The 27349-nt window shown below is 40.3% G+C and overlaps 1 protein-coding gene across 1 annotated transcript; it reads right to left on the reverse strand.

The window, feature by feature from the left end:
• Positions 1–4697: 4697 nt before the first annotated feature.
• Positions 4698–19838, reverse strand: ZMYND12 (zinc finger MYND-type containing 12). The gene is made up of 8 exons (XM_073655238.1): positions 19652–19838; positions 18645–18786; positions 16258–16429; positions 15530–15699; positions 8213–8335; positions 7727–7835; positions 6198–6343; positions 4698–5028 (listed from the first exon to the last, which is right to left on the reverse strand). Exons 1-8 carry the CDS (start codon positions 19759–19761, stop codon positions 4888–4890), a joined length of 1113 nt encoding a protein of 370 aa, XP_073511339.1. The 5' UTR covers positions 19762–19838; the 3' UTR covers positions 4698–4887.
• Positions 19839–27349: the final 7511 nt, after the last annotated feature.

A 27349-nucleotide genomic window follows, 5' to 3' on the forward strand; every position in this document is an offset into this window, starting at 1 on the left:
AGCCAACCACAATAATATAAGTCCCTTGAATTTAAAAAATCCTGGTACTCCAAGACATAATTGATCTGATACCTTACTTCAGTGTGTGCCAATCGGTGTCGCTCCAGATATTGCAAAACTACAACTCCCTGCATGTACAGACTGCCTTAGGCTGTAAGATTATGCGCGGAGTTTTCAATTTATCAACATCTGGAGAGCGACTGATGAAGATCGGTGCATTATGTAATATATAATGTGCCTGTGTTTGCATGCCCGAGCTTTCTTCACAATACATGATCTGTTGGAAGCAGAATTGACAGAAATAGGGTTATATTAGTAGGACGGGATACTTACAGTATGTATTATCTACATTCAACTGAACATGTGTGAATGTTCAACAGAATTATATATACAGTATTATCACATTATGTGTCACCTTATTAACATATTTTACACCATATCAAAGACATTGGTCACAGGTCTGAGACCCTAATCTTATGGCAAAACTAAAACGTTATACCTGCATGGCCCCTGATGGGGAGCCCACTGCATCCAGGTAGAGAATGAATGGCCAGATGAACGTGAATGGGTGATTCGAGTAACATATGGGAAACGCCAAAGGATTGGGCTTGTCTTTTATTGTAAATCCACATATGCACGTCCACCTCTATTCTGGCTGAATGTGTTGGGCACCACATCATATTGGATGAGATATAAAGTGTACCCATCTTGGGGAGATACATGAGGGTCCCAGGTGCGTGACCTACAGCTATCAACTAATGGTTACCCATTCGTCTAATTGAGGCCTTAGTGAAGAGAACATTTACTAACCAACAATGGGAAACAAATTTTGGACAGTTTCCAAAAAGCATCTTGTACATATTTTGTGCTTTTAGTCACTTGACCGCTGCAGTCAATCATAGGCTGCAGCGGTGAAGTGACTTCCAAATGGTGTAAAGACCACTGACAAAGATCTATAGAGCAGGATCCTAGGGGGGCGCTGGAAAGTGAGTATTATTTCATTTATTATTTTAATCAATACATGCCTAAAAATGTTTATTTTTTACTGTCGGACAACCCCTTTAATCACCAGCATGCGTATACAGTGAATATGGATTCCAAACAGGTCAGTGCATGGGATGATGGGGGTGTGCAACATACCAGTAAGTAGCCAAAAATTCTGCGCTAATTAATTTCATAATATAGTTGCCCAAGAGAGCTCTATTTTACAGACTTGCTAAATTATAGAATTCAGGCTATATTTGACCCCTATTTCTGGGAACTAATAACCGTACATAAAGATTTATGCAGCTTAAAATATTCCTTCCTCCTAAAAAAACAAAACAAAATTGTATTGAAGTCCTCTCTCATCCGCTCCCCAGTGACTTTTTATTGCAGATTTAATGCAAATGTTATTATTGATTACCGTAAATTGTATGTATATATACACTGCTCAAAAAAATAAAGGGAACACTTAAACAACAGAATATAACTCCAAGTAAATCAAACTTCTGTGAAATCAAACTGTCCACTTAGGAAGCAACACTGATTGACGATCAATTTCACATGCTGTTGTGCAAATGGAATAGACAATAGATGGAAATTATTGGCAATTATCAAGACACCCTCAATAAAGGAGTGGTTCTGCAGGTGGGGACCACAGACCACATCTCAGTACCAATGCTTTCTGGCTGATGTTTTTGTCACTTTTGGATGCTGGTTGTGCTTTTACACTCGTGGTAGCATGAGACGGACTCTACAACCCACGGAAGTTGCTCTGGTAGTGCAGTTCATCCAGGATGGCACATCAATGCGAGCTGTGGCAAGAAGGTTTGCTGTGTCTGTCAGTGTAGTGTCCAGAGGCTGGAGGCTCTACCAGGAGACAGGCCAGTGCACCTAGAGATGTGGAGAGCAACAACCCAGCAGCAGGACCGATACCTCCGCCTTTGTGCAAGGAGGAACAGGAGGAGCACTGCCAGAGCCCTGCAAAATGACCTCCAGCAGGTCACAAATGTGCATGTGTCTGCACAAATGGTTAGAAACCAACTCCATTAGGGTGGTATGAGGGCCCGACGTCCACCGATGGGGGTTGTGCTCACATCCCAACACCATGCAGGATGCTTAGCATTTGCCACAGAACACCAGGATTGGCAAAGTCGCTACTGACACCCTGTGCTCTTCACAGATGAAAGCAGGTTCACACTGAGCACATGTGACAGACGTGACAGAGTCTGGAGACGCCGTGGATAGCGATCTGCTGCCTGCAACATCCTTCAGCATGACCGGTTTGGCAGTGGGTCAGTAATGGTGTGGGGTGGCATTTCTTTGGACAGCCCTCCATGTGCTCGCCAGAGGTAGCCTGACTGCCATTAGGTACCGAGATGAGATCCTCAGACCCCTTGTGAGACCATATGCTGATGCGGTTGGCCCTGGGTTCCTCCTAATGCAGGACAATGCCAGACTTCATGTGGCTGGAGTGTGTCAGCAGTTCCAGCAAGATGAAGGCATTGAAGCTAAGGACTGGCCCGCCCGTTCCCCAGACCTGAATCCGATTGAGCACATCTGGGACATCATGTCTCGCTCCATCCATCAACATCACGTTGCACCACAGACTGTCCAGGAGTTGGCGGATGCTTTAGTCCAGGTCTGGGAGGAGATCCCACAGGAGACCATCCGCAACTTCATCAGGAGCATGCCCAGGTGTTGTAGGGAGGTCATATAGGCACGTGGAGGCCAAACACAATACTGAGCCTCATTTTGACTTGTTTTAAGGACATTACATCAAAGTTGGATCAGCCTGTAGTGTGTTTTTCCACTTTAATTTTGGGGGTGACTCCAAATCCAGGCCTCCATTGGTTAATAAATTTGATTTCCATTGATGATTTTTGTGTGACTTTGTTGTCAGCACATTCAACTTTGTACAGAACAAAGTATTCAATGAGAATATTTCATTCATGATCTAGGATGTGTTATTTGAGTGTTCCCTATATTTTTTTGAGCAGTGTATATATATATATATATATATATATATATATATATATATATATATATATATATATATACATACATTATATATATATATATATATTATATATATATATATATATATATACAGTACAGACCAAAAGTTTGGACACACCTTCTCATTTAAATATTTTTCTGTATTTTCATGACTATAAAGATTGTACATTCACACTGAAGGCATCAAAACTATGAATTAACACATGTGGAATTATATAGTTACGAAAAAAGTGTGAAACAACTGAAAATATGTCTTATATTCTAGGTTCTTCAAAGTAGCCACCTTTTGTTTTGATGACTGCTTTGCACACTCTTGGCATTCTCTTGATGAGCTTCAAGAGGTAGTCACCGGAAATGGCCTTCCAACAATCTTGAAGGAGTTCCCAGAGATGCTTAGCACTTGTTGGCCTTTTGCCTTCACTCTGCGGTCCAGCTCACCCCAAACCATCTCGATTGGGTTCAGGTCTGGTGACTGTGGAGGCCAGGTCATCTGGCATAGCACCCCATCACTCTCCTTCTTGGTAAAATAGCCCTTACACAGCCTGGAGGTGTGTTTGGGGTTATTGTCCTGTTGAAAAATAAATGATGGTCCAACTAAACGCAAACCAGATGGAATAGCATGCCGCTGCAAGATGCTGTGGTAGCCATGCTGGTTCAGTATGCCTTCAATTTTGAATAAATCCCCAACAGTGTCACAAGCAAAGCACCCCCACGCCATCACACCTCCTCCTCCATGCTTCACGGTGGGAACCAGGCATGTAGAGTCCATCCGTTCACCTTTTCTGCGTCTCACAAAGACACGGTGGTTGGAACCAAAGATCTCAAATTTGGACTCATCAGACCAAAGCAGATTTCCACTGGTCTAATGTCCATTCCTTGTGTTCTTTAGCCCAAACAAGTCTCTTCTGCTTGTTGCCTGTCCTTAGCAGTGGTTTCCTAGCAGCTATTTTACCATGAAGGCCTGCTGCACAAAGTCTCCTCTTAACAGTTGTTGAAGAGATGTGTCTGCTGCTAGAACTCTGTGTGGCATTGACCTGGTCTCTAATCTGAGCTGCTGTTAACCTGCGATTTCTGAGGCTGGTGACTCAGATAAACTTATCCTCAGAAGCAGAGGTGACTCTTGGTTTTCCTTTCCTGGGGAGGTCCTCATGTGAGCCAGTTTCTTTGTAGCGCTTGATGGTTTTTGCAACTGCACTTGGGGACACTTTCAAAGTTTTCCCAATTTTTCGGACTGACTGACCTTCATTTCTTAAAGTAATGATGACCACTCGTTTTTCTTTACTTAGAATTTGTATTATGGCAAGAAAAAAGCAGCTAACAGTCTATTCAGTAGGACTATCAGCTGTGTTTCCACGAGACTTCTACACAACACAACTGATGGTCCCAACCCTATTTGTAAGGCAAGAAATTCCACTTATTAAACCTGACAGGGCACACCAGTGAAGTGAAAACCGTTTCCGGTGACTACCTCTTGAAGCTCATCAAGAGAATGCCAAGAGTGTGCAAAGCAATCATCAAAGCAAAAGGTGACTACTTTGAAGAACCTAGAATATAAGACATATTTTCAGTTGTTTCACACTTTTTTGTTAAGTATATAATTCCACATGTGTTAATTCATAGTTTTGATGCCTTCAGTGTGAATGTACAATTTTCATAGTCATGAAAATGCAGAAAAATCTTTAAATGAGAAGGTGTCTGTACTGTGTATATATATATATATATATAATTTTTTTTTTTTTTTTTTTTTCTGAGCTACATTCAGTTTATGCTGAAAATTCTAAAAAGTTTCTAATGAGCGGCACACTCCAGAACCATATTCTGTTTCACAGTCCTTTTAATGTCGTGGGAGATTTTCATATTCTGAGAGAAGTTATATGATTAGAGTTATTAAGTGTCTCGCTGGTAACAATCTTGCTTAGTATTTAATTTTCTTTCAATATTCTCTATTAGGACTGTGATGCTGTCTGACTGATCGTCCCTCGGTAGCTGGTCGGTAATCTGAAGCAGTTTCTTTCCCCATTCACTGGCCTGTAATAAAGCAAAGTGATACATTATTGTCTATATTACCTTCTATACTTTGGGGTCTGTTGTCTAAATCGATATAGATTTATATATACATTAACCACATCCCATCCAATCACTTGCTTTTCACGTCCTTCTGGGTGTGCTGCTTTCCATTACCCCAGTGAATCTTTACACCCAGATCCCAGGGCTACTATTGCCTAAAGCTACATTCACACATCCGTGTAACAGGTCCGGTAACCCACAGAATAAATTGTGACAGAGTCACTGGTGTTATATGTGAGGGGAGATATGTTTCACTGCGGCTACTAGCTTCAGTGAACTAAACCTACAAATTTCCTCCAGCATGTTAGGTGTTGGGGGTTAAAACCACCATTTTGAAAGGGAGTTTTTTTTGTGAATGACATTGAGAAGGGTGGGAGGTCATTCACCATATCTCCACCTCAGGGTGTGGCTGGGCAAGTTAAAAGCTCAGTCACTGTTTTTTTTTCTCTGTTGTGAGTTTGGAGAGGCAAGTCTCCAGACTGTGGAACTTCAGCTCAGGAGGAGCTGAAGTGTGCTGCAACTTAAGCGAGCGAATCCAGCACACATATGCTATAGTTTATCTTTTGTTTTGCTGTTAAGCCATCTTAAATAAACCTGCAGACGAAAACGTTCCTGAGTCTACTTCTGAAAGCAGCCGAGTGAGTCGTCTTACCACAAAATCAACACTATATTTGTGCAGCAAAAGAAAAGTGTAAAGCTTAAAATAAAAAAATAAATAATAGAATTAATGCTTTTTTTCTAATTTTTTCTACAAAGAGTTAATAAAAGTTAAGGATTAGGTTATATATACCTCAAAATGATGCCGCTGACAAATACAACTCACCTTGCAAAAAAAAGCAACGTCTGCAAACAATAAAAGTTATTGCTCTTGGAATGTGACAATGAATTAAAAAAAGGAGAAAAAAAATTAAGTATGGCCAAATTAGGCCTGATCCTTAAGGTGTTAATGTCCCCATCTTAACAAGTAGGCTGCAGATTTTGATGGAGATGGTGAGTTGGTTCTGCTCATTGTGAGGAAGTGTTTTCATGGGGACACATGTAGGAAATCTTTCTCATAACGTGCCCAAAGACATTACATTTTTGTAAGGGGATTGCACCAAAATTGCTAGTGAGGAATCTGAGACGCTTACTTTATGAAAATTCCTGCTGAGGAAGTACAGCATCCCCAGAGCATGCAGGATCCTTGCCATCTTGGCGGGGTCTTTCTTTGGCGCCTGTTCTCTGATGTCATATATAGCATTGAGGATCTGCACCGCTTCAGCTTCCTGGTTTTCATCTATAGAAAGAAATTAAATAATTGCATTGAATATTGATCAGCTGGTAGAAAGAGTTGCTGATTTGGGGAAATGCCATGGACTACGTCGGACCTGCGTGGGAACATTTTTTTATAATAAATTGGTGAATGACGGACAGTGTCTTTTTCAGGTTTCCACTTGTGGACTACATCAAAACTCTTGACTACGTCAGTCCTGCATGTTTTTTTTTTTTTCAAATAAATTGGTGAACCAGGGAAAGTGTCCGGGAGTGTTTATTAAAATAAAGTTTTTTTTGTTTTTTTTTTAATATGTAGTTTTTATTAATATTTTCAAAAAGGAAACATAACATACCAAATAAAGGTAATAATCAAATGCCTGTTCGCAGACAGGGTATAAAGTGATAATTCTGACTTGTTTGATTGGTAAAGCAAAACAATATAAACAATATAAAAACTTAATAACATTGCAACTTACATCAGTTTAATCAATATACAATCCAGTTGATACTCTGAATTATTGAAAGCATCTTGTTAGATTAGACCACCTAAAAATAAAGTATTTTTTTGTGTGTTTTTTTTATTACTGGGTTAGTAATGGGGGTGTCTGATAGACACCTCTCCATTACTAACACCAAGGCGTAATGCCAGCTGTGTTTTTTGAGAAATCACAGCTGCCATCAAACCCAAGCCCCATTACCCCGATTGCCACCGCATCAGGGCAATCGGGAAGAGCAAAGGCGAAGCGCCTCTAATGTGATGCGCCACTTCTGGGTCAGCTGTGGGCTGGTATTTTTAGGCTGGGAAAGACCCAATAACCAGGGACTCTTCCCAGGCTGTAATATCAGCTCACAGCGGTCTGCTTTACCTTTGCTGGTTATAAAAAATGTTGGGGGTACCCCACGTCATTTTTTTCATGTATTTATTTGTTAGCTTAATATATGTACAGTAAAGTACACATGCAAGGCACTAATTATATATCTCACGGATATCTAGCTAGCTAGCTATGTACCCCATGTCACATGGATGGTACACATGGACAGCCAACAGAAAGCCGCACGGTTAGTAAAAACGTACCGTCTCACGTGTACGTTTTTTAAGCGGATGTGTGAAGGGGGCCTAACACAACTTACAGTTTGTGCAGGCTGAGTTCCTGAGCCCACTCTATACAGTCGCACTCAAAGTAGGACGTACTATTATATCCTATATTGGGAATTTGATAAATCTCCACTTTGCAGTCTTAAACCGCATTCACACATTACAGCCAACATGCATTTTAAACAATTGCAGGGAAAAAAAAACACTGTGGTTTTGCAGCAATTCTAAAAAAATTATGGCAAAAAGGATGTTTTTTTTGTTTTTTTGGTACAAAACTTTATCATACATCATATCCTTATAATAACATACCTAAATATTCCTGATCAGCATCGTCAAACCATACAGGGCCACTTTTTAATGAAGCTTGTATCCGAACCTCCACCAGTCTACTAAGATGAGTGTGCCATATATCAGTGACCTGAGAAATGAACCATCATTGATATTTTATTATGGCTGCCAAACAGATATAGTGTAAGGTGCTGCTTACTATACAAAGCTGTTATGTATCATATATATGTTCCTGTAGGGTTAAAATATATGGCTTTCGCCGGCCATGAGAAAAGCTGGACCTGCAACAGTGAAGAGATTGCTGTACTGGCTTCATTTTAAAGAAGAAAATTCATTTTCCGATTTTTTTTTTTTTTTTTAAGAAAGCTAGGTGACAACTAAGGCTATGTGCACGCAGTGTCTTTTTCAGGCAGATTACGCATATATTTTTTTATATACTTGTGTGAACTTAGTCTTAGTTTGAAAATAATCATTAGTATGAATTGCAAAGACAACAGGATGACGTACCTCAGAATACAGGGAGTCGGCAATATCCATTTTATTCTGCCGAAAAAATATATTGGCCATATGGAAGAACCCTCCAGAAGCGCTGATATGACTTGGTCCTGAAACTGTACTTGCAAAGAAAACCTAAGAGGAGTAAAACAATCTCCAGTTACTTTATAGCTATTCCATCCCGATCATTCCATATACATGCATGCTCAGTTTGACTGTGCGTGCTCTGTTTCAATGAGATGGAAGACTAATAAGCAGCATCATCTGTTGGAAGAGAAACTCCCATACACATAAGACCATGTTCACACGTTCAGTATTTTACCTCAGTATTTGTAATCCAAAATAAAAAATGGAACAATCAGCGGAAAAGTATAATATAAACACGTCACCATTTCTGCATTTTTCACCCACTCCTGATTTTGGCTTATAAATACTAATGTAAAATACTGACCAAATACTGAACATGTGAACGTGACTTAAGATATTAGGCCATTACAGTTTCAGTTGACTTTGCTCTGGTTATGCTAGAGTAGCAAATCACTCAGAAAAATAGGTAACAAACTAAAAAGCTGCAACTGACCCTGCCGGTTCCGGTACAGATCCTGATCCGCAGTCCCTAATGGTTTCTGGGTGAGCAGAGACAGCCCTAACCACAGACTAGAAGATGTCAGCTCGGACCTAAACTGGCTGAAAGCCATTGAGCACTTCACATTCCTCTTAAAGAACAGGAGAGCAGAGCAGAGCTGAAAAGAGGAAAGATCCCAAAGTGAGTAAAGAAAACCATGAGATACAAAATAAAGTATAAAGTACATACTGTTAGATAATATGCCGCCCACTTCCTAAAAAGAAACAGAAGGTAGGTGCAAAGTAAAGAACAGAAACTGCAAGGAGATAAACCCTAGCTGGAATTTCATTGACTGGCTTTAAGCTACATCAGAATGGCTAAAGATTCACAAGAAATTATCACCAGCAGTAAATGCCAGCAGGGGGACAGAATATAAAACCGCACCCGAAAGGTGATAGGGCAGACAAATGAATAAATGAAAACACCTGTGTTATGCTAAACAAACTACAGCCAGAATAACAGAAACAAAACACCAGGAGAAAAGGTGTATCTGCTGTGGCTCGGCGGACAGAGAAGCCGACCACAAAGCACAGAATCAAGGAACATGACAGCTCTGATTTGCATGGGCACCTTAAATCTGTGAATTTTGCCCCCCACTAGCCCATTAACATTACCTAATAATTGCCTAAATCAAAATCCCAAAAAAGGAATGGTTTACTTCTGAAGGTACATAATTTTCAAGAGGTATATTTACTTTTTAGATCAATTCTTTCATTGCCCAAAAACGTTGCAAACAGTCTGGATAAGAAATTTGCTGTGTTTGCAGCTGCTATTCAGAACTATGTCTCTCCATGGTTATTTTATTATTATTATTATTATTTAACGGCCTTAGGCCTGATCTCGAGCTATGGCGACTTAATGTATGAACAATCTGTAGGAAGATTGATCTTGTGCAAGCCTAGATAGGTCCACCAGGGTCTTCACCAACGTTATCTTGATTGTATCAAGCCATCAGGTTGCTGGTCTTCCTCTTCGCCTTGTTCCTTCTATTCTTCCAACCATGATGTCCTTCTCTAGTGATTGCTCTCTTCGTATGATGTGTCCAAAGTAGACAAGTCGTAGCTTCAGGATCCTATCAAATTCCTTTAGATGTACTCTCCATCAAGTTGCAGACTGCAAAGAATCTATGAGTGTTCCCACAGTCATACTCCCTTTATCCCTTACTTCTTGGTAAAAGATTGAATGTCAGTTACCAAGAAGTAAGGGGCAAAAATAGGTATGGCATGGTTATTTGTTGCCTGTAGCCACAGAGACACATAGCTGTGAACAGGGGTTGTGTACACAAAATTAAACAAGTTTTTTTAATGAAGACTTTTTACAAAGCTGCTTCATTCTTTTTATTAAAGATGTATTGGAGCAATAAAAAATAATGGTAATAAAGGTGGACATAGTATATAGTAAAACATTTCTAGATAATACTGGATGAGGGGGGCAATTACTTCTTATAAGAATAGTACCTGGTCTGAAGCAATAATTCCCAAACACTCAGTTATGCTAGTGTAGATACTCACTCAGGATAATAGGAAAAGCTAAATACTGCAACTAAGCAACTAAGTACAGACTAGCGATCCTGACTCCACAGTCTTTAGCGGTTCCTGCATGAGCAGAGATAGCCCTAACTACAGACTGGACAATGGCAACTCGGACCCATGCTGTCTAAAAGGCCGTTGAGCGCTTCACGTTCCTTCTAAAGAATCGGAGGGCAGAGCAGAGAGTGAATTACCTACAAAAGGGAAAGTGTGCTGAAAAAAGGAAAGATCTCAGAGTGAATAAAATAAACCACAAAATACAAAATAAAGTACGTACTGTTACAAAATATGTCACCTAAAAAGAAACAGAAGATAAGTGCAGAGCAAAGAACAGAAACAGCAAGGAGATAAACCCTAGCTGGAAATTCACTGACTGGCTTTAAACTACAGCAGAATGGCTGAACATCCAAATGAGAATATCACCAGCAGGAAATGCCAGCAGGGGAAAAGAATGTAAAGCCGCACCCAAAAGATGATAGGGCAGACAAATGAAAACATGTGTTATGCTAAACAGATTACAGCCAGAATAGCAGAACCTAAACACCCGGAAAAAAAGGTGTCCTCTGTGGCTCGGCGGACAGAGAAGCCGACCACAAAACAAAGGCTCAAAGGTTCAGATCCAGGAGCATGACACACTCTCAAAGGAGTCCTCCTCATTGACGTGCTAGAAAATGCATTAAAACTGACGACATAAGTCACTTGAAAGTTTTTACTAAACTTTTTAGATTACAGTGTGTTTTACTTTCTATATACTAATCTGCTGTCTGGAATTGATTAAATGTGATAGAGGACAGCTTAATGCATGCTCACCTCATGGAAAATGCATCAAAATGCTGTATAGATTATTAAACAGTAACTTTACACTAATTCCTTATCAGGATGACATTTTCTTATAATTGTAAGATCCAATTAGAGACGGGAGAATCGATTTGCAGAACTTCGGTTCGTCAGTCAGGTCAGTAATCTGTGACCGCCGGATGAGAGGCCGGCAAATCTTCTTACCTCTTGGCTCTTCTTTTGATTATTTGGGCAGGCACAGTGTTGTGTGTGTACGTCACACCGGAATGATGACATCACAAAAGAAGAACCGGGAGGTAAGGAGATTAGCGGTCACAGATTACTGACCCGGCCGATGGAACCTGCAAATCCATTCTCCCATCTCTACTTCCAATTATAGAAAATGTCAGGAGGTCTTTTTGGTTTTATACATATTACTCACTGTGTAACTGAATAGTTCTAAAACTTTCTGATATACTTTGTGTCCCAATTACAATATCTCGGGGAGCTTGTTACAAAGTATCAGTCTGGTGTTGTTCCCACAGCATTGACAATATTGTAAAATGAAGAAGAGTTCACATACAAAGAATATCTGAAATGTATTATTAATATAGTGATTTAGCTTTATTTATATCTAAAACTGTAAAATCCCTTTACACCACTACATACTGTATATACTACAGTTGAACCGTGAGCAGATTGGATTTTTCGTCAGACAAATGGATCCATTTGCCCATTCAAACATCTAGATTATTATAATAACTATTTTCTCCTAATAGGAGCCATGAGAGCAGCTCTATGTCTATATTCTGAATGAAGTGGCACTATCTGACCCTCTCACAGCAGGAAGTCACAGCACAAGCTAAGCCAATGAATGTCATGCACAGTGCAGGAAAGACAAAGTGCAACACGAAGGGATGAGGGGAAGGGAGCCCAGACACTAGAGAAAGGGGGAGTAGAGACCTCCTAGGCTGATCCAATATCACCCTGTCTCCCCTACAATCCCTATATTGGTTCCTCACCAATCGATGAACAGGAAACCTAAGCCCTGTAAATCCCTAAAGCTAGGCCCTGGATAGGAGGGAGGTAGCCGCTGGGTCCTAAAGTAAGACAGATTTAAGAAGGCGTCTGTAATGCCAAACGAAGTGACCTTCTGCAACCAGCTGCAGAACGACTGTCTGCTACATATGACACACCCGTGACAATGAGGCGCTTAAAAAAAAAAAAAAACAGCATAAAAGGATTATCCCATTTTCATAGGTGGTGTTGTCAGATACTGATTGTAAAATCAAACAGTTCCTGGCTGTTAAACTAAGGTCTAGTTTCTAAATTGGCCAGGATTAGAAGGTAGCAGCATGCTCCAGCGATCCTGGCCAGCTTCAAAGCAGTGCATACAAGCTCAATAGAAAAGAGAAAAGAGATTGCAAGCGCTGCACATGTTCAGTGGTCAGTCTCCAAGGTAACAAGCTATAAACAAAAAGAAAAGTGTTGATATCTCAAGAACGGCTGAAATTTTTTACTAAACAGCAAATTTCAAAAATCACTGTATTTACAAGCACTGGGTGACAAAATGGGAATAATCATTTCAACTCCCTCATTTAACAAGACTGGGAATCTAAAAATTTATGTTCAGAGGGAAATTGTGATTGACAGGGCCTGTTTTCTATTACAGTGAGATGAAGGGAAGGGGAGCATGACCTTCACCTATACCAATTAATGTTACACTTTAATAATTTAGCACTGGGTCCTCATAAAAATTCTTCTCTATTGCAAATCCATAAAAAATCATACGCATACATGTTTCAGACGGTTACGTCCTTAGTCATTGCATACATGTATGCAATGACTAAGGAAGTAACCATCTGAAACGCGCATGCGATTACTCTGTCTGGAGTTTTTTATGGATTTGCAATAAAGAAGAATTTTTATGAGGACCCAGTGCTGGATGTACCTTCCTTTTCTCTTTATTGTTCCTTGCTATACTACAAGACCGTCTGTGCAGAGGAGATCCTCGATCCACGGGTGAGCTGAATACCAGGTTACTGCAAGGTTTGCTATGACTTTCACTTCAATAATTTACCCTAAATTGGCATTCTTTACAGGTGCAAGTGACTTGTCATTGGGCTGTGTGATTCCTGATGATGGTGTAGTATAGTCATACTGACGACACCCTGCAGAATATACTGTAGATATTTTAAAATGTTCTACCTTCCAATGATAACAGTTTTAAAGGTGTAATTTCCTAGGTGTTTACCTTGCTTCTTTGTACTGGGAAATGGTGCATTTTTCACATTCCTCACTGGTTAATAGCTCAATGCTACGAGCCAAGGGTACGTGAGACCAGAGAACTCCAGATATATAATACATAGAAAACACAGCAGACACCACTCACTATCCCCAGTGGGCTCACAATCTAATTCCCTATCACATATAATAGGGCCAATTTTATAGAAAGCAAATTAAAGGGGCTTTCCACTGTTACAAAAGTGGTGCCGAAATGACTGCATAGTTGTAAAGCAACAAACACAGATATTACTCACCCTCCCTAGGTCCAGTGCACTCTCATCCACTGGTCCGGTCTCCGAGCATTGGTTGGAGCTGTAACGTCATAACAATAGAGCACATCACCGCTGCAGTTAATCACAGAGCTTAGTAGCTCTGCTGATGTAGACGGCACAAGCAGCTGGGCTCAGTGATTGGCTACAACAGTGAATCGGCGAAGACCTGGGGAGAGTGAGAACTATGTATCTGTATTTGTTGTCTTATATGGCTGCAATCGTTTGGGCACCACTTTTGTGAAAGGGGAAGACCTCTTTAACCTACCGCTATCTTTTTTTTTGGAATGCGGGAAGAATCTGCACAAACACAATGAGAACCTACTAACTACATGCCCCAATTCGTCAAAGCTTTTAAGCCAGAAAACTGGCATAAAAGGCTTTGAAGAGTAGCAAACGTTTCGCACAACTCGAAGCTGTTGACGTCATTTTTGCCCAGCTCCGGCAAAGCGGGCGGGATGGGTGTGTGATGGGACGTGGAGACACCCGCTTGTCGAATTCATGATGAGCCATGGCAGTCCTTCAAGACAAATCTTACACCCAGTCCCTGACTGGACTTAGATTTGTGGTGAGGCGCTAATTCTTGCTTCGACATCTCATCAAGACTGGTGTGAAAACCACAGGTCTTGATGGAATCGGGGCCATTGTCTTTGGTCAGACACAAACTCAGCAACCCCAGGTAAACCACTGTGCTATCCATGACAGCTAAAACAGTCTTCTAATGTAAGTTTTCTGTCGAAGACCACCACCATTGCGTATGAAGGGGGCAATCTTTGCATTTTTCAAGTTTATCTAGAACTTTTCTCAAAAGCTCTTTGGTGCTATAGATACTGTATATCATATATTTCCCCACAGGGGGTCCTTGGTAATGAAATGGCTCTGTGGTCATTAATATGGCAGATGAGGTACAATCTTGACAATGTAATTTTATAGATTTTGGGGAAAAATATGAATACCGTTTCCACCCTGAAGTAATTACTATTGGACGAGTCTATGGAGAAGAATTTGGATGTAATAGAGTATACCCTCAATGCCAGTCTGTTGCATCGAAAGTTGACAAGATATTGGTTTACAAGGAGCATGGCTTATAAATGATTATTACTTTACCTCTCTATGAAGATCTGGCACAGTCTTTAAATATTGCAGGTTTAGGAACCAGTTGATCTGAGTATTTGGGGACAGTTCGTAGAGGGGGAAACAAATGAATGAGTTGTATTGAAGACCTTAGGCCGAATTCAGACGTATGGAACGTGATGCACGCACCGGCTCTCAGGTGTCCGGACCTTAACCTCACAGCCACTGTTGGACTGGGGTGCCAAGGTCCCACCAGTAACATTGACTTTGAGGGGCCCACTTTTCACCTGAATGCAAATATTACACTACCCTGCTTCACAAATGTACCTATAACTCTATATAATAATAAACTGGATATTTTGGTAAATGAATAATGATATGCTGCTTTTTTCTGTACCAAGTGAATTATACCAAGTACTGCCCATACAGTGAGGTTGGTGGCCCATGTCTGCACAGGGGCCCACCGGGGGATTCCCCTATTCCCCTATGGGCCAGTCAGAGCCTGCTCACAGCCTCATATCTGCCTATAAGGCTGTCAAGTTCGGTTCAGAAGACCGACATGACTAGCCAGTCTGTGATACACCGACATCTGAATGAGACCTTATACAGTACGTAACCTTTACAACATAAGCCTGAGGGGTAGTATGATATTTTTATGTAACTACGCAACCAATGCAATAATATATTCATTTTACAGATCCTACAGAGAACATATGGTCACTTCTAGTACATAACAGAAGTGCAATTTAACTCAAACTTATTTACTTACATCGTTAGAAAGATGTCGGAGTGACTCCTCAAATTCCCCCTTGGCTGAGTAAAGAAGTCCTAGGTTGCGGTGTAGTTTGGATTTGATGGAATTGCTGCTGTCTGTAGTCTTCAGCACGGTCCAGTAGGCACGGGAAAGATATTCTTCTGCCTGGGTCAGATGGCCAAGACCTAATCAAACAGTGGCACAAATACAGAATAAGTAATATATGGAATACATCATTCATTTAAGAAGGCCAGAATAATGTGGGCCAAAAAGAAGGACTGCTCTGTGTTCCCTCAGCTCCTAGGACAGGACTGCGGTCCTCATAGATGAAGTTGACATGACCCATGGTGACAACAACCTATGTATCTTTTCCAGGCCATGGCTGGCCAGAAAGGAAATGTCCATGGCCATGGATGGAAGGGTAGCTAGCACCTAGATTCCCCTATCTGAAGTGCTACGCTAAAATTATATATCATCTGGACTATAGTAGTAGTGTGCAAGGCAATTTACAGCCAAAGACATAGCATCAAGCTTCTGGACCTTGATGAAAAATATGCATATATCCCTAAAATCAAACACCATTTAGTGTACTGCTACTCTACTGTGTCACATGAGGCCAATGCATCTCCTAAAGCCCCAGAACCAAAATGTCAGCATGCTGCAACCCCCTATCGCTATGCCACTTTTTACAACAATAGCATAGGTTACACCATACACAAACATTTATAATTTGCCCTACTTACCAATGTTGGCTTCAGCAAGGATCAGGTAGACTGGCACTAACTCCACGGATGCCAGTCCATATACATCTACGCTGAAAGACAGAGAATGGGAGGCTGCAGGGATCACATCCACATGGCGTCCTTCATACAGGAGTCTCTGAGCTTCCTTACTGGTCAGTTCTATTAAATGTTTCTGTCAGGGTGACACACATAGGAAAGACATGGAGTAACTACAGCAAGAGCTATATACAATATGCCAATCACTAGTATAAAACACTGCACTGCATTTAGCTCCTAGTGTGAACAGACCACAGATTTACCATTGGAAACCAAAATATCATCAACCAGACTGGATAACCAATTCACCACTGTCATGCGTCTGGTTCAAACCCTTGATCCTGTGCTTCGTGGTCGGATTCTCTGTCCGCCGAGCCACAACAGATACCCCTTTTCTCCGGGTGTTTAGTCTTTTTAGGGTAACAGGTGTTTTCATTTACTCATTTGTCTGCCCTTTCACCTTTCTGGTGTGGCTTTATATACTTTCCCCCTGCTGGTATTTCCTGCTGGTGATAGTCTCATTTGGATGTCCAGCCATACTGTTGTAGTCTTAGCCAGTCACTGAAAGACCAGCTAGGGTTTATCCATTTGCTGTTTATTTTTTTTACCCTGCACCTATCTTCTGTTTCTTTGTAGGAAGTAGGCGGCATAAAGCCTTACAGTACGTACTTAATCCTCTATTTTGTATTTTGTGGTTTGTGTTACTCACTCTGGGATCTCTTTCTATTTCAGCACACTTTCCCTTCTGTAGGTAATTTGCACTCTGCTCTGCCCTCCGGTTCTTTAGGAGGAACACGAAGAGCTCAATGGTCTTTCAGGAAACATAGGCCCAAGTTACCATCGTCTAGTCTGTGGTTAGGGCTATCTCTGCTCACGCAGGAACCACTAGGGACTGCGGGGTCAGGATCTCCAGTCTGTACAGGAACCGGCAGGGTCAACTGTAGTTTTTAAAACTTAAAAAATATATATTTTTGTGTGAATCTGTTTTTTTTCTGATTGCAGATTTTTATTTTTGGACATAATTATGGGGGCTTTCACCTTGCCTAGACGGCTGCTAACAACATCTAGAGATATGCTTTACTACAGACCAGGGGAATTATTATGGTACCTCTCCCCTACAACATTTATAATGTGGCATGCTTAGATAATAAAGCTCAATCATTTGTTCCACCTTTGTGCCCCACATAGAAATATTTCCTACGGTGTGCTCCTTAAAGTAATAATTCACCATTGTACTAAAGCTGTAGTGCCCCCTTCAGTATTAATACCCACCACTGTAATTGCTCCCCCAGTAATTTCCCTTTATGCTCCTCCATGTCCACTACACAATAGTAAAGTCCCAAAAATAACATATTGGGTCTGATTCATTTGCGTTTTTTTTTAATCACTTTTATTTCTTTTAATTATTATAGTATTTGTTGATTTTTTTTCGAGTGGTTCATGAATTTTGTGCAAATTAAAAAGTGCTCCTTCATTTTGTCCGTCAACTGCTTTCTGACTTTCTTAAGAGCAAAAAGTATCATGGTTCGCAAAATGGTGCAAAAATTGTGCCAAAATAGCTGGGGTACATAAAATCACTGCCGGAAGGAGCTGGAATACATTTGCACTAGATTTTGGGGCAATTTAAAAAGTCTCATTTGATGAATCAGCCGAAGACATTTGGAAATCCAAACCCCACCTACAATGGCAAATGTACAAAAAACAAAACAAAAAAACAAACATAAAAATAGGCTTTAAAAATGGAGCAAATTAAAAGTAGAATTAGACAAAATAAAAAAAAAAGGTGAAAAAAAACACCAAAAACTAGACTAAAAACAGGCAGTAATGCATTGTGCTTTAAAGAGAATTTATCATCCGGATTTCACCCCCACCCCAAACTACTGTATTTATTTGTACATGTGGCTCTCTAAAAGACAAGTCCAGTGATACCTTTACACGGCCGGTCCGTTCCTCCATTACTGAGACATCAGCGTTTGAGGCTGAAGAGCTATGGTAGATCTGAAGCCTTAACCATATAGTGAACATGATAGATAAAAACCCCACAAAACAATTGCACTTTTTATTTTGCAATTTCACCCTACTTGGAATTTTGTTTTCAGTTTTCTAGTACATGGTATATGGTAAAATCAATGGTGGTATTCAAAACGACAACTCGTCCCACAAAAAAACAAGCCCTCATAGGGCCATATTGAAGGAAATATATAAAAGTTATGGCTCTTGGAAGACGGGGGGGTTAGGGGGAACGAAAACTGAAAATGGCCGTGGCGTGAAGGGTTTAAATCCTTAAATACTGGGACCATGAAATTTTACATGAGTCCATGGAGATACAATGACGTGAGGAGCTTCCGTACCTTTCTCTGCAATAATTGCTGTATAGAATGAGATCTTTCTGCTGCAGAATTTAAGAAAGGGACCGGAGTACGGACCGGGATCAGGAGCTGGCATATCTTCTCATGAATGCTCGTCCAGTCTGCCCGCTGGTGATCCACGTCACTTGGGAAGAAAAAAAAAACTAAGTTTACAAAGCCTGTATATATGAAAGTAAAGGTGGCAAAATGTCAGCAATGTGAATAAAGGCCAAGGGGGTTCCGTAGTAGTATAAAGACATTGTTCAACAGGAGATGAATTAGACTATGACATCTGGATAACCAAAACCATGTCCATAATGTTAAACAAAAAAAAACATAAGAAACCAAGTAGAATTTTTAGAGAAAAAAAAAAATCACAAATTAAATAATATAAAAGTCACATATAAAAACGTCATGTTTAGAACCTCTAGAAAAAAGGAGCGAAATAATGGTGATTCTTTCATACATGGAAAGTGAATGCAGCTATGCACAGCGCCGCTCGGAGATGATGTGGGCACTAACACCAGGCTTTCTAGGCGTCCAGCATCTGTAATGATAATATAGTGTCGCTTGCTGAGCTATTTAGTCCATTCCTTGTGGCTGGTCCTATGACAGATCCTCCAGTGTTAATGTACACAAAGCATATGCATTGTTAGTTTTGCAGTCAAAACCAAGGTAAAAGCAATGAATGATAGAGAGAATAAACTTTTTGGTAATATTTTATAGATTATATGTGAAAGCTTATAATAAATAACTAAAAACATGCACTGTATTCATTTTGCATCTGTTGGCGCCCTCTAGTGGCAAGCAACAATAATCCAAGTGAGTGTGAATCTGTGTGTCTGCGCCCCCTGGTGGTTATCTATGTTAATTCATTATATAGTAAATTAGTGGGGGGGTGGGACGATTTGCACCCGATCTGATCGCCATCGTATACCCCGGTGAGGTCAGTATTTGTTCACATCTTGTAAGGACACTGCACAGCACTTCTGGGAAGCCGCGCTACTCACCAGTAATATGTCACTTTACAGCCTCTGCACTGTATGTAAGCCGGGCTGTGGCACAGCTCGCACTGCAGCTTCACCCCTTTGGGGTTGGACAGGGGGTTCACGATCGCCATGTGACCTCCCAAATCAGTGCAAAGTGCAGAATCTAGCGGTGAGTAAATGGGTTGCTAAGGACGCTGAGATTGGTTGCCATGTGACGTCAGAACGTTGGTTGCAGTACTGCAGTGATTGTGAGGCTGCTGACGCTGAGAGCAGGGCATGCTGGGACTTGTAGTTTCTGGTGTGTAGGCAATAAATACTCTGCAGCATGTGCAGGAGCAGATCTAGCAGGGCTAATACAAGATCAGCTTCTTTAGAGACAAAGATGGACTCAGATTAGTGGTCAGTTGAATTGTGCATCACAGGCCGCGTTCACACCTTCAGTATTTGGTCAGTATTTTACATCAGTATTTATAAGCCAAAACCAGGAGTGGGTGATAAATGCAGAATTGGTGACTTGTTTCTATTATACCTTTTCTCTGATTGTTCGTCACCTAGTTTTGGCTCCCACTCCTGAGAAGAAATACTGACCGAATACTGAGCGTGTGAATGTGGCCATACGTACACACTGCACAAAATCCTTACAGACAGGGCAGGTTTTATAGATAAAGGTACCCTGGATAATAAGTAAAGTCGTGTGATTCCTCCCATATTTTATTCTTAAGATATCAAGTAGTAATTTTATTTTTTATTTTATTTTATTTTTTTGCAGGATGAGCTGTATTTTTTATGCCACCATTTAATTTGTGATAAAATTGGAAAACGGTAAAAAAAAACAAAAAAAAAACAAACATTTTTTTGGTGGGGTGAAATAAAAAGCAAAACAAAAGCAAAATAAAAAGGCACTGTAGTTTTTATTATGTTTTTGTGGTGTTCACCGAGCTGTAAAAATGACATGATAACGCTATTCTGCCGGACACTATGATTAGGTTGATGCTAAATTTTTAGAGTTTAAAAAAAAAAATTCAAAAAGTTAAATCCGTATAGAGGACAGATGATTAAAAACAGCAATTCAGATTTTTTTTTAACATATTTCTATCGTTTGCCATGTGGGATAAATAACAATATTTTAATTAATAGCTCAGATGGCAACGCCAAATAGTGTGTGTGTGTGTGTATATATATATACACAGTACAGACCAAAAGTTTGGACACACCTTCTCATTTAAAGATTTTTCTGTATTTTCATGACTATGAAAATTGTACATTCACACTGAAGGCATCAAAACTATGAATTAACACATGTGGAATTATATACTTAACAAAAAAGTGTGAAACAACTGAAAATATGTCTTATATTCTAGGTTCTTCAAAGTAGCCACCTTTTGCTTTGATGACTGCTTTGCACACTCTTGGCATTCTCTTGATGAGCTTCAAGAGGTAGTCACCGGAAATGGTCTTCCAACAATCTTGAAGGAGTTCCCAGAGATGCTTAGCACTTGTTGGCCCTTTTGCCTTCACTCTGCGGTCCAGCTCACTCCAAACCATCTCGATTGGGAACAGGTCTGGTGACTGTGGAGGCCAGGTCATCTGGTGTAGCACCCCATAACTCTCCTTCTTGGTCAAATAGCCCTTACAGAGCCTGGAGGTGTGTTTGGGGTCATTGTCCTGTTGAAACATAAATGATGGTCCAACTAAACGCAAACCGGATGGAATAGCATGCCGCTGCAATATGCTGTGGTACGAATGCTGGTTCAGTATGCCTTCAATTTTGAATAAATCCCCAACAGTGTCACCAGCAAAGCACCCCCACACCATCACACCTCCTCCTCCATGCTTCACGGTGGGAACCAGTCATGTAGAGTCCATCTGTTCACCTTTTCTGCGTCGCACAAAGACACGCTGGTTGGAACCAAAGATCTCAAATTTGGACTCATCAGACTAAAGCACAGATTTCCACTGGTCTAATGTCCATTCCTTGTGTTCTTTAGCCCAAACAAGTCTCTTCTGCTTGTTGCCTGTCCTTAGCAGTGGTTCCCTAGCAGCTATTTTACCATGAAGGCCTGCTGCACAAAGTCTCCTCTTAACAGTTGTTGTAGAGATGTGTCTGCTGCTAGAACTCTGTGTGGCATTGACCTGGTCTCTAATCTGAGCTGCTGTTAACCTGCGATTTCTGAGGCTGGTGACTCGGATAAACTTATCCTCAGAAGCAGAGGTGACTCTTGGTCTTCCTTTCCTGGGGCGGTCCTCATGTGAGCCAGTTTCTTTGTAGCGCTTGATGGTATTTGCAACTGCACTTGGGGACACTTTCAAAGTATGCCCAATTTTTTGGACTGACTGACCTTCATTTCTTAAAGTAATGATGGCCACTTGTTTTTCTTTACTTAGCTGCTTTTTTCTTGCCATAATACAAATTCTAACAGTCTATTCAGTAGGACTATCAGCTGTGTATTCACTGGACTTCTGCACAACACAACTGATGGTCCCAACCCCATTTATAAGGCAAGAAATCCCACTTATTAAACCTGACAGGGCACACCTGTGAAGTGAAAACCATTTCCGGTGACTACCTCTTGAAGCTCATCAAGAGAATGGCAAGAGTGTGAAAAGCAGTCATCAAAGCAAAAGGTGGCTACTTTGAAGAACCTGGAATATAAGACATATTTTCAGTAGTTTCACACTTTTTTGTTAAGTATATAATTCCACATGTGTTAATTCATATTTTTGATGCCTTCAGTGTGAATGTACAATTTTCAAAGTTATGAAAATACAGAAAAATCTTTAAATGAGAAGGTGTGTCCAAACTTTTGGTCTGTACTGTGTATATATATATATACAGTGGTGGCCAAAAGTATTGGCACCCCTGCAATTCTGTCAGATAATACTCAGTTTCTTCCTGAAAATGATTGCAATCACAAATTCTTTGGTATTATTAACTTCATTTAATTTGTCTTCAATGAAAAAAAACACAAAAAGAATTGTCCTAAAGCCAAATTGGATACAATTCCACACCAAACCTAAGAAAGGGGGTGGACAAAAGTATTGGCACTGTTTGAAAAATCATGTGATGCTTCTCTAATTCGTGTAATTAACAGCACCTGTAACTTACCTGTGGCACCTAACAGGTTTTGGTAATAGCTAAATCACACTTGCAGCTAGTTAACATGGATTAAAGTTGACTCAACCTCTGTCCTGTGTCCTTGTGTGTACCACATTGAGCATGGAGAAAAGAAAGAAGACCAAAGAACTGTCTGAGGACTTGAGAAACCAAATTGTGAGGAAGCATGAGCAATCTCAAGGCTACAAGTCCATCTCCAAAGACCTGAATGTTCCTGTGTCTTCCGTGCACAGTGTCATCAAGAAGTTTAAAGCCCATGGCACTGTGGCTAACCTCCCTGGATGTGGACGGAAAAGAAAAATTGACGAGAGATTTCAACGCAAGATTGTGCGGATGGTGGATAAAGAACCTCGACTAACATCCAAACAAGTTCAAGCTGCCCTGCAGTCCGAGGGTACAACAGTGTCAACCCGTACTATCCGTCGGCGTCTGAATGAAAAGGGACTGTATGGTAGGATACCCAGGAAGACCCCACTTCTTACCCCGAGACATAAAAAAGCCAGGCTGGAGTTTGCCAAAACTTACCTGAGAAAGCCTAAAACGTTTTGGAAGAATGTTCTCTGGTCAGATGAGACAAAAGTAGAGCTTTTTGGCAAAAAGCATCAACATAGAGTGTACAGGACAAAAAAAGAGGCATTCAAAGAAAAGAACACGGTCCCTACAGTCAAACATGGCGGAGGTTCCCTGATGTTTTGGGGTTACTTTGCTGCCTCTGGCACTGGACTGCATGGCATTATGAAGTCTGAAGACTACCAACAAATTTTGCAGCATAATGTAGGGCCCAGTGTGAGAAAGCTGGGTCTCCCTCAGAGGTCATGGGTCTTCCAGCAGGACAATGACCCAAAACACACTTCCAAAAGCACTATAAAATGGTTTGAGAGAAAGCACTGGAGACTTCTAAGGTGGCCAGCAATGAGTCCAGACCTGAATCCCATAGAACACCTGTGGAGAGATCTCAAAATGGCAATTTGGAGAAGGCACCCTTCAAATATCAGGCACCTGGAGCAGTTTGCCAAAGAAGAATGGTCTACAATTCCAGCAGAGCATTGTAAGAAACTCATTGATGGTTACCGGAAGCGGTTGTTCGCAGTTATTTTGGCTAAAGGTTGTGCAACCAAGTATTAGGCTGAGGGTGCCAATACTTTTGTCTGGCCCATTTTTGGAGTTTTGTGTGAAATGATCAATGATTTGATTTTTGCTTCATTCTCTTTTGTGTTTTTTCCTTGCAAGCAAATTAAATGAAGATAATAATACCAAAGAATTTGTGATTGCAATTATTTTCAGGAAGAAACTGAGTACTATCTGACAGATTTGCAGGGGTGCCAATACTTTTGGCCACCACTGTATATATATATATATATATATATATATATATATATATATATATATATATATATATATATATATATACACTGTGTGCAGAATTATTAGGCAAGTTGTATTTTAGAGGATTATTTTTATTATTGATCAACAACTATGTTCTCAATCAACCCAAAAGACTCATAAATATCCAAGCTTAATATTTTTGGGAGTTGGAGTGTTTTTTTTTTTAGATTTGGCTATCTTAGGAGGATATCTGTCTGTGCAGGTAACTATTACTGTGCAGAATTATTAGGCAACTTAATAAAAACCAAATATAATCCTATTTTATCTTATGTTTCTTATTCAAAGGTGGTCGTTTTTCAGCCTTCCTTACCTTGGCGATGTCCCTGAGTATCGCATACCTTGGGCTTTTTTATACTCCAGTAACGTTGCAGCTCTGAAATATAGCAAAACTGGTGGCGAATGGCATCTTGGCAGCTTCACGCTTGATTTTCCTCAATTCATGGACAGTTATTTTGTGCCTTTTTTGGCCAACACGCTTCTTGCGACCCTGTTGGCTATTTGCCATGAAACGCTTGATTGTTCGGTGATCACGCTTCAAAAGTTTGGAAATTTCAAGACTGCTGCATCCCTCCGCAAGACATCTCACAATTTTGGACTTTTCAAAGCCCGTCAAATCTCTCTTCTGACCCATTTTGCCAAAAGAAAGGAAGTTGCCTAATAATTAAGCACACCTTATATAGGGTGTTGATGCCATTAGTCAACACCCCTCCTCATTACAGATATGCACATCACCAGATTTACTTAATTGGTAGTTGGCTCTCAAGCCTATGCAGCTTGGAGTAGGACATGTATAGAAAGTATCATGTGATCAAAATACGCATTTGCCTAATAATTCTGCACGCGGTGTATAGAGACACCAAATATATATAATATATATATATATTTCATATTTATATATATATTTATTTGTTTATATATATTTAGAGATATATATTTTTATATATTTTGTAGTTATTTATATATTTATTTATATATTTAGAGATATATTTTTATATATACTTAAATATATTTATTTATATATATATATATATATACATATATATATATATATTTATATATGTATATGTATTATATATATATTTTTTTTCATTAAGCGAATGTAAAAAGGGGAATTGTGGTGATCAGTAGCAGCCACTTAACAAAAGTATGGTTATATTATTATATGTGATTGTTATCATAGGGAATTAATTAGAAGGTTTGCATCAAGATTATAAATTATCACCAAACTTACTGATTGTAGGGGATCCCATGGACGGGGCTCTGCAGAGCGCCATTCATTCTATGTGACTGCCAAAGAAATGGGAAATTGTGTACCACCAGCAAAGTGTAATCTGTAGCTACCTACTATTACTACCTTCAGGTATGTCACAATAATGCCCTACATTTATATCACTTACCATGTTCTGTGAACTTGCTGTAATGCATCAGGTTTGCGACACGTGTGCAACCTGAATGTATGGTATGCTGCTCATAGGTGCAGAAAAAATGATGACCGTCATAGCTAGCATTAGGCCACGGCCCCACTATCAGTATTTGGTAAGTATTTTTTCTCAGGAGTGGGAACCAAAACCAGGAGTGGGTGATAAATGCAGAATTGGTGGCTTGTTTCTATTATACCTTTTCTCTGATTGTTCCTCACCTGGTTTTGTCTCCCGCTCCTGAGAAAAAATACTGACTGAATACTGATAGTGGGGCTGTGGCCTTAGCATAAGTATTGGATTAGTGTAAAGGCACCACTAGTAGTCAGCAAGGGTTTTGTGCTTTGTCCTAAATAGTTAATGTGCACTTAATTGCTGGTGACAAGGCTGGGTCCATGGGTCAGCACAGGAGGCATCCGCACATTCCCTGGAATCATTTCTGAGAGAGTACAAATAATTTAGCTGTATGAGGGCTTGATATTGCGGGACGAGTTGTACTTTTGAATGACATCTTTGATTTTACCATGTAGTGTACTAGAAGATGGGAAAAAACATCCCAAGTGCTGTGAAATTGCGAAACAAGTCCTATTCCACAATTGTTTTTTTGGGTTTTTTATTTACCATGCTCACTGTGACAACACAGCTTTTCTTCTTAATTATGCTAGACATACTTTCTGATGGTAAGAACTATATACCTTTATTTTTATGTTGACTTTTTTAACCCTTGTTCTTCTTTGGTTGATTAACACAGACTATTGTTTGAATAATCCTGAATGTTGACACTTGAGTTAAGATGTACTGCAACTTATTGTGAGCAAATCTTGCATGATAGGGTCATGGAGTAATACTGTTTGATAATATGCTGATTACGTATTATACCAGCCCAGGGAGTTGTTGATTTGCAGAGCAATGGAGGACAAACTCTGCAAGTTGATTAAATGCTCAAACAATGAGTCATGAGCTCCTTCCACCTTCATCCTTGACCCTTGACGTGTGAATGATGGCTGCAAGGACAACTGTGAGCTATAAAAAGGGAGTCTTTGCCTCTATCCAGTGTCATTCTACAGCATGTCAGCTTAGTGGAGCTCGGCCCCAGCTGGAGGAATACAAATTGGCTCCATTAACCATTGCTGAACCCTCAGAGACGTCTTGAAGAATCCAGTTTGGGACAAACAGGTCACCTGACCCCAGACCTCACTGCTCTCGGCTAGTTTCCTAAGCTTATCATTACCTCCTCTCTTTGGGGGCCTGCCAAAAGAAGGGTGCCACTGGTTGGGGTAGTCGGCCCGGGAAGCCCCGAAATCGCAGCTACTCTATTCCCGGTGGGCCAGTGGAAGGGTGAGGACTCTGTAATTTGCACCATCTTGGGTACTTGCTGGGACTGTTCTATCTGTTTATTGTCCGCTTTGTGGTTCAATAAAGTATTGCCACTCTGTTTTAACCGCACCCTGTGTTGTCTGAGTGATGTTACGCCCACGGAAGACCCCGTGTCTTTACACTCACTATATGGTAAAACTGACCAGGCAATAGGATTCCCCAGGTCAGTACGAGTGCGCAGATACTAAATGTGTATAATTTATTTTTTTATTTTAGTGGTGAAAAAATTTCAGAAAATTGTATGAAGAAAAGTTTTTGTGTCTGTCACCAGTTTCTGAGTCCCATAGCGTCTTCATTTTTAGGGATCTGGGGCTTCGTGAGGGCTTAGTTTTTGCGGCCTGAGCTGACGTTTTCATTGATACCATTTTGCGGTATGTCAGGAAATATTAAAAAATATTACAAATCCCTCCCTCTGAAATCCCT

This window comes from Phyllobates terribilis, unplaced genomic scaffold, assembly GCF_046119375.1.
Source record: "Phyllobates terribilis strain yellow unplaced genomic scaffold, ASM4611937v1 Scaffold_12__6_contigs__length_324123572, whole genome shotgun sequence".
NCBI lineage: Eukaryota > Metazoa > Chordata > Amphibia > Anura > Dendrobatidae > Phyllobates > Phyllobates terribilis.